The sequence below is a fragment of the Perkinsus marinus genome (genome assembly GCF_000006405.1).
Source record: "Perkinsus marinus ATCC 50983 genomic scaffold scf_1104296951958, whole genome shotgun sequence".
Lineage (NCBI taxonomy): Eukaryota > Perkinsozoa > Perkinsida > Perkinsidae > Perkinsus > Perkinsus marinus.
In genome coordinates, this window is record NW_003209085.1 from 16,526 (window position 1) to 29,760 (window position 13,235).

General features: G+C 45.4%; 5 protein-coding genes across 6 annotated transcripts in view; 3 read left to right on the forward strand and 2 right to left on the reverse strand.

Annotated features, from left to right (window-relative positions):
• Positions 1 to 2,461, forward strand: part of Pmar_PMAR009703 (conserved hypothetical protein) — a gene marked incomplete at both ends in the record, with an annotated part of 3,784 nt that extends 1,323 nt beyond the window's left edge. The window contains 7 exons of the mRNA XM_002777344.1: positions 119 to 199; positions 751 to 906; positions 1,209 to 1,305; positions 1,633 to 1,773; positions 2,080 to 2,121; positions 2,162 to 2,244; positions 2,342 to 2,461. Coding sequence (XP_002777390.1) covers positions 119 to 199; positions 751 to 906; positions 1,209 to 1,305; positions 1,633 to 1,773; positions 2,080 to 2,121; positions 2,162 to 2,244; positions 2,342 to 2,461 — 720 coding nt within the window. The remainder of the gene's footprint in view (positions 1 to 118; positions 200 to 750; positions 907 to 1,208; positions 1,306 to 1,632; positions 1,774 to 2,079; positions 2,122 to 2,161; positions 2,245 to 2,341) is intronic.
• A 1,843-nt stretch (positions 2,462 to 4,304) lies between these two features.
• Positions 4,305 to 7,552, reverse strand: Pmar_PMAR009704 (hypothetical protein; the record flags this gene model as incomplete). Its single annotated transcript, XM_002777345.1, has 15 exons — positions 7,456 to 7,552; positions 7,075 to 7,155; positions 6,944 to 7,017; positions 6,797 to 6,894; positions 6,667 to 6,744; positions 6,544 to 6,619; positions 6,438 to 6,497; positions 6,298 to 6,393; positions 6,196 to 6,252; positions 5,961 to 6,023; positions 5,833 to 5,898; positions 5,711 to 5,781; positions 5,564 to 5,662; positions 4,383 to 4,501; positions 4,305 to 4,336 (listed from the first exon to the last, which is right to left on the reverse strand). The coding sequence occupies exons 1-15, from the start codon at positions 7,532 to 7,534 to the stop codon at positions 4,305 to 4,307; spliced, it is 1,149 nt and encodes a 382-aa protein (XP_002777391.1). The 5' UTR covers positions 7,535 to 7,552.
• A 279-nt stretch (positions 7,553 to 7,831) lies between these two features.
• Pmar_PMAR009705 (RNA helicase, putative) lies at positions 7,832 to 10,927 on the forward strand. Of its 2 annotated transcripts, none has more exons than XM_002777346.1 (13): positions 7,832 to 7,933; positions 8,044 to 8,172; positions 8,219 to 8,369; positions 8,416 to 8,498; positions 8,543 to 8,672; positions 9,030 to 9,187; positions 9,241 to 9,372; positions 9,432 to 9,586; positions 9,641 to 9,784; positions 9,856 to 10,058; positions 10,121 to 10,230; positions 10,360 to 10,474; positions 10,533 to 10,927. In XM_002777346.1, the coding sequence occupies exons 1-13, from the start codon at positions 7,865 to 7,867 to the stop codon at positions 10,547 to 10,549; spliced, it is 1,596 nt and encodes a 531-aa protein (XP_002777392.1). In that variant the 5' UTR covers positions 7,832 to 7,864; the 3' UTR covers positions 10,550 to 10,927. The 2 variants fall into 2 exon arrangements, with proteins under 2 accessions (XP_002777392.1, XP_002777393.1); XM_002777347.1 differs by having other exon boundaries at positions 9,241 to 9,324.
• An 87-nt stretch (positions 10,928 to 11,014) lies between these two features.
• On the forward strand, positions 11,015 to 11,227 carry Pmar_PMAR009706 (conserved hypothetical protein; the record flags this gene model as incomplete). Its single annotated transcript, XM_002777348.1, has 2 exons — positions 11,015 to 11,113; positions 11,159 to 11,227. 2 exons carry the CDS (start codon positions 11,015 to 11,017, stop codon positions 11,225 to 11,227), a joined length of 168 nt encoding a protein of 55 aa, XP_002777394.1.
• A 1,690-nt stretch (positions 11,228 to 12,917) lies between these two features.
• Pmar_PMAR009707 (hypothetical protein) overlaps positions 12,918 to 13,235 on the reverse strand; it is a gene marked incomplete at both ends in the record, with an annotated part of 2,211 nt that continues 1,893 nt past the window's right edge. The window contains one exon of the mRNA XM_002777349.1: positions 12,918 to 12,983. Coding sequence (XP_002777395.1) covers positions 12,918 to 12,983 — 66 coding nt within the window. The remainder of the gene's footprint in view (positions 12,984 to 13,235) is intronic.

Below are 13,235 nucleotides of genomic sequence, written 5' to 3' on the forward strand. Positions count from 1 at the left end.
GGCATAGAGCGTATAGAGAGGCTGAGAATGATAGACCACTTAGGAAGGACTCGATTGGTAGTAGAGTGGAGGAGGTAAGGATGATGGACTGTTGTGAGGTGTTGGTTATGAGATATAGATGTTGGCCACTTACAAGGATGAGGTTTATGTAGAAGAACACGATTCTCGAATAAGCACACTATCTGCTACCATTCAGGAGGTAAGCATTCTCGTGCATGCTGCCCACTACCACCAATACGATTACGTCAATCACATCAACGACAACAACAACAACAACAATAACAACAAGAGACTAACTTGTTGTATATGTTGTTGTCGTATATGTTGTATATGTTGTTGTTGTTGTTATTGTTGTTGTTATATATGTTGTTGTTGTATATGTTGTTGTATATGTTGTTGTATATGTTGTTGTATATGTTGTTGTTGTATATGTTGCTGTATATGTTGTTGTTGTTGTTGTATATGTTGTTGTTGTATATGTTGTTGTTGTATATGTTGTTGTTGTATATGTTGTTGTTGTATATGTTGTTGTTGTATATGTTGTTGTTGTATATGTTGTTGTTGTTGTTGTATATGTTGTTGTTGTATATGTTGTTATTATTCTGATTGGGATGGAGTTGTTAGCGATACTATGAGGCTACCAGGTGATGCAGTGTAAATACTCTCACCTAATTTTAGAGGGTTCCAAGTGCTGCCGATTTCAATATATTCAACATGTTCCGGTTCAGTAGTGACTTGAGGCCCTTTTAGATTTATGCTATGCTTCGCGAGTTCGTCGAAAGTGGTATACCGGTGGTTGAAGGTAGTTATGAGTTTGGTGGTATCCGAGGTTCGTTCTTGAAAGATTCAGAAAAGGCCCATTCGAATCCGGATTATGATGATAAGAAACATATGGTTGGGAATAAAGTAAGGCTAGATTGCGGGACCTCAATTTGTAGCAAGAATCTTATGTGCGTGCGTGCGGAAATTACCTCAGGAATTCATGAGCGTGACGATGCTCCTGTTTCTCCTGTCAACGTATGTGCGTACGCAGAGACGTGAAGATACCTCCCTAGTGATGAGTGATATATAAAACGGCCCTTTGGCGTGGCGCCAGAATTAAATGGCTTTGTTATTCCGAGTGTTTTCTCAAGAAGACTACATAGATGAGTTCACTTTTCCAGATACAAAGATTTGGTGACACATCTGGGCTACTAGCTCTATCTCAGTCTGACTTGATCAATCGTAATGCATTAGCTCATTCGGGGGTACTGGTGGCTCCATCAGGCTTGGAAGGTCTTTTTAAAAGAGTGGAAAAGTTGGAGGGTGAGTTCATAGGAGTACCTGGGCTCGCTCATTGAGATGCATGCTCTCTTTCCTCACTCACTATTTATACAAGTTCTCATTCCAATTTGGGTAGGAGTGTACAGGAAATTCCCTGAAATTTCCTCAGTTTTTTCATATTACCACCAACACAAGTAGTTGACTATGTGCATATTTTGCCATGAAAGACCATCATCGATGTTGGTAACCTTTAACGGAGCATCACTCGTCCAGGTTCGAGCATAAGAGAGGACTGTGTTGACGTTGTAGAAGCCAGTAGTAGGCAGCAGCAGCACATGTGGTGTACACAGGTAGGTATCTAGATAGCAGGATCGAGGGATGCATCACAGGGTTCATATAAGATGGGAGATGATGAGGAGGTTATGGTAGACGAGGAGGAGGAGGAGGAGAAAATCGGAATTAGAATTCTCTTGAGGGAGTCCAGGAGTTGGGACGACAACCTTTTGGCAAGTGAGCTCAATGCGTCGTACCATGTACTCACACTAGCATAATGTTGAAGATCTTTGCATAGCATCGTAGCACTGCTGTATCGCTTTCTCTAGTTATTGGACCAGTAGTGGGTGGCGGGAATAGTTTTCATGTTTATCGGTGTGACCTTGGAGATGAGCACCATATCGTTCATCATGCATAGATGAACGCTACTTAGTAAATGTATGTGTGTATGGATTTCGTCGGAGTCGGGGAGTTTAATCAATACTGTACGTGTGAAGCACATTATCTGAGGTTACGACGTACACTCATGCGATGTGGGTTCAGGTACAGCTGAGGATATACGCCATACGTTGAAGGTTCATGAAGGTGAGCATTATAGTTTAGTAATGGCATCATTTACATTCAGATCGTCTAACCCTGGTGGAGGGCCGTATTGCTGATGCCATGCAGGACCTTACTAAGGAGCAAGCTGAGCATTTCATCAATCGGGTACATACTATCACTTGTCAATGGTCTTGAGGGGCTTGTTGGTAGTTGTCATGGTCAGTGGCCAAGGAGGTGCGGGAGGAACGGTTGGCGAGATCAGGGGACTTTGAAGAGCTCTCAGGCCTCACAAGTCCAGTCATGTCCAGTCGGCAACATGCATCATGATGGTAGGCATGCTCATGCTAACCTAGTAGATGATAAACACGAGCATGTTCTCTGATGGGGTCTCAACTCGACAAAGTACTTCAGACTCAGCTAAAACGATGACTGTTCGTATCGGCTTGGAGAGAAACAGCACGCTTAGTAGATGCTTGCATTACTGATTTCTCTGAATGGCATAGAGCAGTGAGCATATGTTCACTAATGTGATCCATGGTTGTAGCAGTGTTATTATGGTGGACCAGGACGACGTATTAGATAGGCATCCATCCTCGTGTCAGTGGAGCACCATCTTTGCTTGAAAAACTGCGAAATGTTGAATGATTATCAGCTGTACTGTCGCCTGCAAGGAGTGTGTCACACATTCTGTTCGCGGCCCGTGAATGGCAGGGCTCTATACTGTCGATGTGACGGCAGGGGTTGACGACCTTTCTTCATCAACTTCATTGTATAATCCATGTCAGCAGCTCAAGCGTCCATGTCGGTTATCCAGCTCATGATGATATTGCAGCAACAACTTTCTCCTTGTCCAAGTTTTGTGTTGAACATGAGTCAGTGGGATACAGCTCGTCTATCGAGAGGGTTGGAAATCGTGACACTATGACTAATGGAAAATGTCGGCTAGTTGGAAATATACTACACTTGCATGTGGTCGTTAGATTAGAACTGGCAAGACATCATTCATAACTACGCAGCATGAAACCAATGAATCTGTGTACCTCCGTGTTGCTATGTCTAAATGGGTTGTGTACATGATCCGTTCACCATAGCTACCGTGTTGTGGTGTACGCCAAGTACAATTATGCCCTTCGGCCTTATCTGTTGCGTTAGGCACCGTCTTACGGGTATCTGCGGAATCTACGACTCCGAACAGTTTACCTACTATCATGCAGTACCCCCATAAAGTGCAATACACTTGGCACATTTTCATTCAGAGGATCGTAGGAGTGACTCTTCCGAGAAGGGAATGAGGAGGACACTTGCCGAATCACAAAAGTCTCTGATGTAATCGATTCACCCTTTGCCGCATCATCAGTCAGTTGTGATGCCTCTTCGTATTCATGATACAGTCTGATGTATTGCTACTATCAATCTCGTGGCCCAGTCGAGTATTGATAGCGTCCAAGGTCAGCCATCGATTCCTAATCCGATACGTCTCCTTGGGACTTCCGAAGAACGAAAGGTATGATACGATCTCCGTCTCTTGTCTACACTCTGTCGAGTTCAAAGTCACATCTTCTCCATGAAACACAACATCTGATTCCTTCCCTTCCTTGTGAATCTGTGTACCTCATAAACCAACTGCCGACATAATAACTTCATCTGATTAGTCCTCGTCATGCAACTCATATCATGCAATTCGCAGCATTCGAGCAACCGTGGATGGAGTGTTGACCGAATAAAGCGGAGATGCGCGAGCTGAATTTTCTATTCATTTTCATCCATGTTGCCTCTCAGACAAGCCTCTGAATGCTTTCTGTGTTTGGTTTGGGAGTCCCAAATTGGGACCGTTGTCAGTGACCTATTGATATATCATATATCTGATATCTTCCTGGGGTGATCGTGGACGTGTTTTCGCCGAGAAAGACTGATGCGCTATTATGGACGATGACACAGTCTGTATCATACAGATTATTGCACTTACGAGGCATCAAAGCACTTGCAGTCACGGGAAGGTTGATGAATTTCAGAGATTCTTATGTTCGACTCCGTACGCAGTAACACTCCATTTGGAATAAGTATTGACACAATTGGCAATCATGGGTATTGGGGTTATCGATTCGTTGCTCTCGAATATATAGCAGGACTTCGCCATTCAATCTGCCATGATTTCCCGACCTTTCTCGAGGAACAAAATAACAAATGAACTTGAAACCAAAAATGACACAAGTCCCGAAGAAATATCAACCTGTCGGTCCTCCTTCTTTAGAATCACCTACGGAATCATCACTGCACCACGAATCCCCAAACATCGATCGTACCTGCATCTCCCCGTTTGTGAGGTCTACGCCGAGTCGTTTCGGGATAGTCGTCATCAGCTGTCTCGTCAGTGTGACCCAAAGCGGACAGGTGCTCGGCGCGCTCCGCAAAATATCGAAATCTGTACACGGTCAATCAAATGAACACCAACTCAGAATGCGTAGCGATCCCGAGAGAATCTTTTAACAAGGTGTTCGCTGAAATAGTTCTACGATACGTGAACTGTTAAAAATATATTCTGGAATTCTATACTCAGTGGAGGCCACTGAGCTGATCCTCTATACTTTTCAATTCGTGGAACTCCTCATAGAAGATTGGAGAGAATCTGTGACATATCTACACAATTGTTGTCTCCTTCCTACTCAATCACACAATTTGTATCAATACGTCTTTGCCATAGTTATGATGCGTCTTCACACTGTAGTGGTGTTCTCGAGTTCTCCAAGAAACAATTAAATCTTTACCGCTTTTTTTTCGAGACATAATAGACTTCCGGTGCGCACTGAGTGATATGATCTCGCACGATCATCCGAACCTCTTGGAGTATCTCAGCAGATCCTCATTGTTAAGGACCAGACTGGGAGGCATGCTCTCGTCGGAGTCGCTTAATGGTTGCTACAGTACCGCCCGTTTCTTGGGGTTCATGTATATATAACGACCGTAGTACTCCTCAGCGGATGAGGACCGAAAACTAAGCTTCCATTCTTCGCTGGGGATTCGGCACGGGCATCTATCGAGCATTTCCCGCTTGGTACCAGTTGTGCCGCACGACATTTTTCGGCCAAAGGATGGGGATGGTTGTATTCTCATATGCTTTGCAGGATAGACGAACTATGATCTTCCGAATGATACGAGCTTGACCGATGTAGTCGTAGTGGAATAATTTAGATGGAAGAACAACAGTAAATGCGCGAATTGACAGCATGCCTCGCTACTTCATCATAAAAACAAGTTCTGTGATACTTCCCAGACTCAGCCGATGTATGTACATCGATTTGATCAATTGGTGCCCACCTACTGGCAAGATGTCGCGAATTGTGGATGAAACTCGCGATAGCGGAATTCCGTGGAATATAGGCGGACATCCCCGGATCGATTCCTGCTCAAGCCATTTCTAACTTATTTATTCTGTTGTCCGTTTTTCGAGGTTCATCCAAACTTTCTGGTAGCCCCATTTGGTCACCTATCAAAATTATCCTGTAATTTTACAGCGACCGCGGCAGGCCGAAAGGCCACATCAGGTAGAGCGACGAAAAACGTATCCTCGGCCTCATCCTTGTACCTAATATGTAAGACAACTACGCGTATCGATGTGCTCCGCTCCGCCTACTTTCGGTACCGCACATCCAAACGTTCTCGTTTGACGTCCATCGTGCTCGAATGGTTGGAGTCGCTTTCAGTCTGAGAACATCCGAAATTCCCAGGTTCGAATCTCCCCCTCGATGCTTTTACTTCGACGGTGCTTTCTACTTTCTTCTTCTCGGTACCAATTTCGAGCGAACCCGTGAATGTGCCCGTCTGAGAGAGGCAATGGCTTCCAATCGAGAGACCCCGGTTCGATCCCCGCATCCATCACTCACCTCTGTGGTCGGTATCCTGACTCCACTATGGAAAGTAAAGGACTCTCCAGGACTTAAAAGAGGCTGTAGAAAATAAAGAAAGTATGGGTACAAATCATCACAGTGTAAACGGAGAAATTAAGCGAACATGAAGTTACTCAAATATTTCCGAATAATGAATTCCGAAACTGTCGCGTTCTTCCGTCAGCTCCGACGGGCCACAAAAGCGTCACGCGCCATGAAATTGTCTTCCTACCGTTAGCCCCACCACTCCCATGGACTCCTCACTGCCTGGATTGATATTGGCGAAGACCTGAAAGGGGGTAAGAGATGGAGCATCCTCATGCAGTGAACTTACGTGTCCATCAGCATCTCGAAAGGTGTAGTTTCGAGCGAGGATACGATAAGACTTATTCTGATGAAGATTATGGACTGTAATCCGATAAGTGTATACCTGCGGGAGAAATGCCGGTGCCGGGGATCGAACCTGGGCCTCACGTATGACCGCTGAGAGGGATCGGCAGGTTGAGCAGCGTCTTGACAATAGCCGGTTGCGACCTATTGCTGATAGAATACGCTAAATCGATCAAGTGATCGATACGACCCGTATCATTATTCCCGCTTGGGGATCGACACGCTGGAAATTACTAGCATTCAAAACCGACTGTTCCGAGACGTATCTACAGCAGCGAGATGATGTGCGTGCGTGCCATCTCGCGTATCGTACTTGACCGTTTCGAAAAGGGAATCTTCCTCCTCACGCGGGGCAACAACTACTTTATTATCATTCTCGCAAAGCAGCGGTCTGACAATCAGTAACCAAAAGGTCCCTGGTTCGATCCCCGCAACCGACCTACCGTAATAACCGATTCTTTAGCCGGGCGATTGAAAGCCCCGAGACTCTAGCGGGAAGACTGTCGGGATTGCAGCCGTCGGGGAATGACTTCGACACGACCTGGAAGGGAATCTGAGCAGGTACCCGTCGTGGGGGTGGGGGACACTACGTGAAATTTGAGGGCCTTCTCCGCTGTGTACGCCAATTCGGATACACGAACAACATTGGTCGCCATGGAGTATCCTAAAGAAATATCTTCAGGTTGAATTTGTAAGATACGAAACAGGTCAGTTGACGGACCTCGTCCCCAGAAATCGATTTGGCAAGGATAGTTTGTCTCCAGCAGCTGTCGACCATCCGTGAGATTAACGATCTTCCCACCTGAAGGTATCCTATCGACCTAGTATGATATAAAATAGGTCTAGATGTGAGCGTGTGAGTATCCTATCGACCTAGTATGATATAAAATAGGTCTAGATGTGAGCGTGTGAGTATCCTATCGACCTAGTATGATATAAAATAGGTCTAGATGTGAGCGTGTGAGTATCCTATCGACCTAGTATGATATAAAATAGGTCTAGATGTGAGCGTGTGAGTATCCTATCGACCTAGTATGATATAAAATAGGTCTAGATGTGAGCGTGTGAGTATCCTATCGACCTAGTATCTTCACCCACTTACTCCTCCTCATTTGCCTCAATAACATAACCGTCAAGGACCTCCTAATCGACCATGCCCCTCTCTTTGACAACTCCGTCATGGCAGATTCGTATAGTAATCACGACTGGGAAAAATGTCTAAGATCGATCACGATGGCGCGCGCTCTTCACCGCTGCAAAAGGTTTGCACGCAGGCGTCACGGGGAACCCCTTGAGCTTTAGTTTGACTGGCGATATTTGGCGACACCCTCTTGATGGAATTGGAGTCATGTTGGGGAAGGAGTGGTAGTTGTGGAGCAGATACTCGAATATCCGAGGTGCAAGCGAGCTGGATATGCTTAGGGGGGATTTTATGCAACTTTTGAGGCTTCTTTTATTGATTTTATTGTGTTAATATCAGTTACTCTTTTACCTCTTTATTTCCTACCTAGATGGCCTACGGCTACGGAACCTCTCGTCGTTCCCGTTCTCGCTCTCGAGATCGTTATGATAGTCGAGGAGTAATAACCATGGGTCGACATTAAAGTTATAGTTCCCCTCGAATGGAATCTTTCGTGTGTGGGAATGTTAATAAACTGAGTGAATGTAATCGATTATATATTTTTGGCAGACTGGCTCTGGTGGATACTATGGAGGGTATGGTGGTGGTGGAAAAGGAGGCGGCTACTATGGGGGTAGCTATGGAGGGAATGGTGGGTCGTATAACAATACAGGATTAGGAGGGGGACTACGTGAACAGGTAGTGTCCTAAGTTGGGAAGTAGTTACATCTCATCATTCAAGTAGGACTGGTCCCAAGTTACCTTATCTAAATTCGAGAAGAACTTCTATGTTGAGCATCCTGATGTTGCATCAATGTCTCAAGATGAGGTCGACAAGGTCCGTAAGGATCGTCAGATCACCGTCGTTCACGGCAAGGGTGTCCCCAAGCCTATTGGTGAGTAACATATTCATCGCGATATAGAGTATCGTCTCCCTATTAGTTACTTTCGAGCAGGCTGGTTTCCCTGACTACATCCTTCATGAGATTAAACAAGCAGGGTTTGAGAAGCCCTCCCCGATTCAGGTTGGTTATTATTTATCTCACCTTTCCATACCACACCATCATAGGTTCAAGGTTGGCCTGTTGCCATGTCCGGTCGTGATATGGTTGGTATTGCCGAAACTGGTTCGGGCAAGACCTTAGCTTTCCTCCTACCAGCAATCGTCCATATCAATGCTCAGCCTTACCTTCAGAGAGGTGAGTCTTAATACCACCTCCTTAACACTTGTACTCAATCTTTTTATAAACTCCCTCACCATCTCGTGATGTCTCTTGATCGTACAGGGATTTTTCTATCCTCTTTTTCATCGTCATCTACCGTGCCCATCTCTCTGTTTGTAAAACTCTAATTTTTCCATCAATTTTAAGATTTTTTCATATCTTGTGCTTGATAATTTTCCCCATACTCCTCCTCGGAAGACTCTGATTTCTTTCGTATGTCTTTTTCGGGGAACTCACTGTCGACTCTTTATTTCTATTCCCCAGTATGATGACAGTAACTGCTGTGGTTAGCTCATGTATATCATCCATGATTGAACCTAAGCTCCCTATCAGGTGATGGTCCCATCGTCCTTGTCCTCGCCCCCACTCGAGAACTCGCCGTGCAGACCCAGGAGGAGTGCAACCGCTTCGGTCGCTCCTCCCGAATTCGCAACACCTGCGTCTACGGCGGCACCCCCCGCGGTCCTCAGGCTCGTGCCCTCGCCAACGGAGTAATCCTTATCGATTATCAGGGCGAGCGCTTTTACGCGAGTGTTGTTCTCAGGTTGAAATTTGTATCGCCACTCCTGGGCGATTGATCGATTTCCTGGAATCCGGTCGAACGAATCTCCGCCGAGTGACTTACTTGGTTCTGGACGAGGCCGATCGAATGCTCGATATGGGTTTCGAACCGCAGGTAAATCGATCGTCAGGGCGAGCGCTTAATTCAGTAGCATCAGGTCGGATTCATTTCAGATTCGTAAGATCACTTCTCAAGTGCGTCCGGATCGACAGACACTTCTGTGGTCGGCAACCTGGCCTAAGGAGATCCAAGGTCTCGCTCGGGACCTGTGCCGAGAAGAACCTGTCCATATTAACGTCGGGTCGATGTCCCTGAGGGCCTCACATAAGTAGGTTGGAAGGTGAATCTTGTAATCTTAGTGAATCTTGTATTTCCTCAACAGTGTGACCCAGTATGTTGACATCGTCCAAGACTATGAAAAGAAGGACAAGTTGAAGCAACTTTTGGAGCGAATTATGGACGGATCCAAAATTGTCATTTTTACTGACACTAAGCGAGCCGCTGATGATCTTACGAGGATGCTCAGGTAGGTGGTGGCGTGGATGATAAAATCTTCGCTGTGCGCAGATGAGTATCTTTTATTGACGGTATTTTCAGAATGGACGGTTGGCCAGCATTGTCCATCCATGGTGACAAGAAGCAAGAAGAACGAGATTGGGTTTTACAAGAGTTCAAGTCGGGCAAGAGTCCGATTATGATCGCTACTGATGTCGCCAGTCGTGGACTGGATGTGAAGGATCTTCGTCACGTTATCAACTACGATTTCCCAGGCCAAATAGAGGATTACGTCCATCGCATTGGTAAGGCGTGGGTAATCGAAAGGTCCCCGGTTCGAATCCCAGGTGGAGTATTCTATTTTTAGGTCGAACCGGTCGTGCCGGAGCGAAGGGAAGCGCCTATTCCTTCTTTACTCCCGATAAGTATAAGTTAGCGAAAGATCTTATCGGTGTCCTTAGAGAGGCTGAGCAAGCGGTAATAATACCAGATGCCGGGATAGAACCTGCCTGGTCTCATTGTGTCGGTGTCCCTAATTTTAAGCTTAGCAGCTAGTAGAGTGTACCTCTCTGAGATTTGATCCGGAGACCTTACGATTGTTATTAGGTACCTCCTGAGTTGGAGAAGATCGCTTCCCAAAGTAGTGGTGGGTATGGCGGATCAAGTAATGGCAGATGGGGAGGCTCTCGAGGTGGCGGAGGATATCGTGGTGGCAACGGAGGTGGGCATATAGGGAAGGCTCTTCATACCTCATCTCACATGATGATACTCTTTATTAGGTTACCGTCGCTACTAGGTTTATCTGTGATTGTTGCCTGTTCATCACCTTCAATCTAAGATTCCTCTATATGCCTTATGCTGCCTGGTTCGGTGCCTGACAACAACACTGCTGTTTGTTCTATCCACTGTAATTTATTTTCCACGTCAATAAACAACCACTGGACCGAGGATGACGATGACGATGACGTTCATGTCTCTTTTGGAGTTGGCTAAGGCGTATCTTGGGTCAACTTAGGCATTGGACAGAATTGTATCGATTCTCATTACTACGTCAGAAATTATTCCCATTATCGCTGAACTTCCTCAGCGCACGCAGTCGAAAGATTCTCTCTTCTCCAATCTAGGGTCTCCTTGTTTTGGGTAGGGCATATCTTTCCGCTGTATATATACAGTCGATGTAGTGTGTTGTGTTGATGGGAATCTTAGGTTCAACTTGTCAAGATTCAAAATAGGTTAGGTTTGGGTTCTCCCAGTTGCTGATATGAGTCGCCATATCCAAGGTGGAAAGGCTAAGCCTCTGAAGGCTCCCAAGTCGGGGAAGCAGGATGATGCTGATACTATTGCCATGAAGAAACAGATGGTGAGTGACCTGATGTCACTTCTCTTCACTGATTGTTCCTTTCAGAATGAGAAGAAGGCTGCTGAGAAGGCTGCCGCTAAGGCGTTGTTGGCAAAGAAGAAGAGTATCAAATAAGATGACAATCGTTCATACTGAATTTCACCATTGTTGGGTATTTCTCAGTCTTGTGTTGTACAAGTCAGACATGTGTCTCAGTGCTCCGAAATCACATCATAGAGATAGTTTATATCGGAGGCCGTAACGGCTGGCGGTTGTGTACTCCAATTATCTTGACAGTCTTACTTAACAATAACTGACGTACATACGGTATCTTTGGGTGCTCTGGCCAAAGGCACTTGTGAGATCAAAGAACTCTTACTCTGCTAAACTATCAAAAAAGGGGTATTGTGGAAAACATCTCAACTCAGGGGATATGATATGTAACCCTTGATTCTGATGCATGCGTAAGCAGAGCTCGAGTCACTTTCGCTACGAGAACGAGCAGTGATGTACAAGATCGCGGTTCGGTCGTCATTAACATCATTTCGCGCACAGTTGTGGAATATTACATATTCGAGACATGATGTTCCAAAAGTTGAGTAGTAGAAGTAGTAATACTGTAGTACTGCCGTAATATGAAGTGGTACACTTGAAGGATGGGGGCCATCGTGTATGAATGTTTGTTGATTATCAATAGTAATGATCATTGGGTACTGTATTGTATTGACATTGCAAGATTTCCACACTAATTCCTAATATATTTGGGATCGGTGCGGAGTATCTCCATTACAAAATTAGCGCATTCTTGACGAGAATTCGGCCTGATTCATGAGTCTAATTAAGGCTTTGCATCTGCATCAACAGATGATGCAGTGGCTTGGATCAGTAGCATGATACTCGAGAATCCTGCTGAAGAATTTACGACCCTACTCTCCAATCATGCATCTCGCTCACTAACTCTGGGTTGTGGGCTGATTTCTCTCACGGATCGGAAACCTAGGGTAATTCTACTCAAAAATCTAACTTAACAAGACTATATTGTTTTTACGAGACTATAGCACAGGCGTAAGAGGCCTTAAAGCTAGCACTCCGGTTGGATGGTGGTGACCCAGTTAGGTGAGTTGATGATGAGGAATAATACAGAGTTGTTGTTCCAGACTGATCTCTTTCCCGGCAGTATTGCCCCCTCCCTTAACAAAGACTTCCTGCTGTTTTCCTCTCTCCTATCAGAGTGGATCGATATTTATATCGCCAATACCAAGTCGATCGAATTTCCGTCCCGGTGGTCAAGCAATATCTGAACTGCCAGTCTTTGCCATATTGCTTTGATCATCGTTGTCGATTACTCTCTCGAACTTGTGGAACCCCTCTGTAGCAATCTTTGATCACATCACCAGGAGGGATGAACATAAGGCTGATATTTCAGCAAGTTTCGTTCCATACCCAATAGAGGCCTTGTTGCCCAGCCGAATGATCAGTATTCGTTACTGGATTCTCAGAGGACAGTGCCAGGGCACACAATTATTCAACCGAGTTCGACATATACACTGAGCTATAGCTCGAACGAGCTAGTATTCCTCCATTTGCTTCAGCTGAGATTGCTCTCAGACTCGATAGTTGTACACTTATACAATCACAATTTAGCAGCAAAGCTTCCAGCCATTGAGCTACTTCGACTATCTTCTTCGCTATCATCGTTCCGTCGTTGCTATTCCAACTATCCAAATTGACGCAACACACTAACTAATGCGAAATCGCGTATGGGAATAGTATGTTGAAGTCAAAGGGCGCAATCAATTGTCACATGACGACACAGTGCCATCGCTCACAACAGGTGACTACTGCAGGAGGGTACCTCAGTGGAGGGGAAAGGACCTGATTGCAACAATACCTGCCATGAGCGGACAATGACAATCAGCACCGATTGAGTGGTACTAGAGCTCTTTCGTGGTCGAGGTGAGTGGTCACCCATAGAGAAGTCGAGGAGACTGCCGGTGCATGGGCGACGTACCAACATATGGGCTGTGCTTGTCCAATAGAGGGGCCTGAGGGGTAGTACAGGAAGACACTATGGATAAATGCTCTGTGCGAGCCTTCATCACGCGCTACGAGAATAAAATACATCGAAACCACATTGTTGAGT

Bases quoted from the DNA above. Each gene is read 5' to 3' on its own strand.
- Pmar_PMAR009705 (XM_002777346.1), top strand. From the start codon at position 7,865: ATGGCCTACGGCTACGGAACCTCTCGTCGTTCCCGTTCTCGCTCTCGA. The intron at 9,373-9,431 runs GTAAATCGATCG...GATTCATTTCAG, and splicing joins ATATGGGTTTCGAACCGCAG to ATTCGTAAGATCACTTCTCA. The intron at 9,785-9,855 runs GTAGGTGGTGGC...CGGTATTTTCAG, and splicing joins GATCTTACGAGGATGCTCAG to AATGGACGGTTGGCCAGCAT.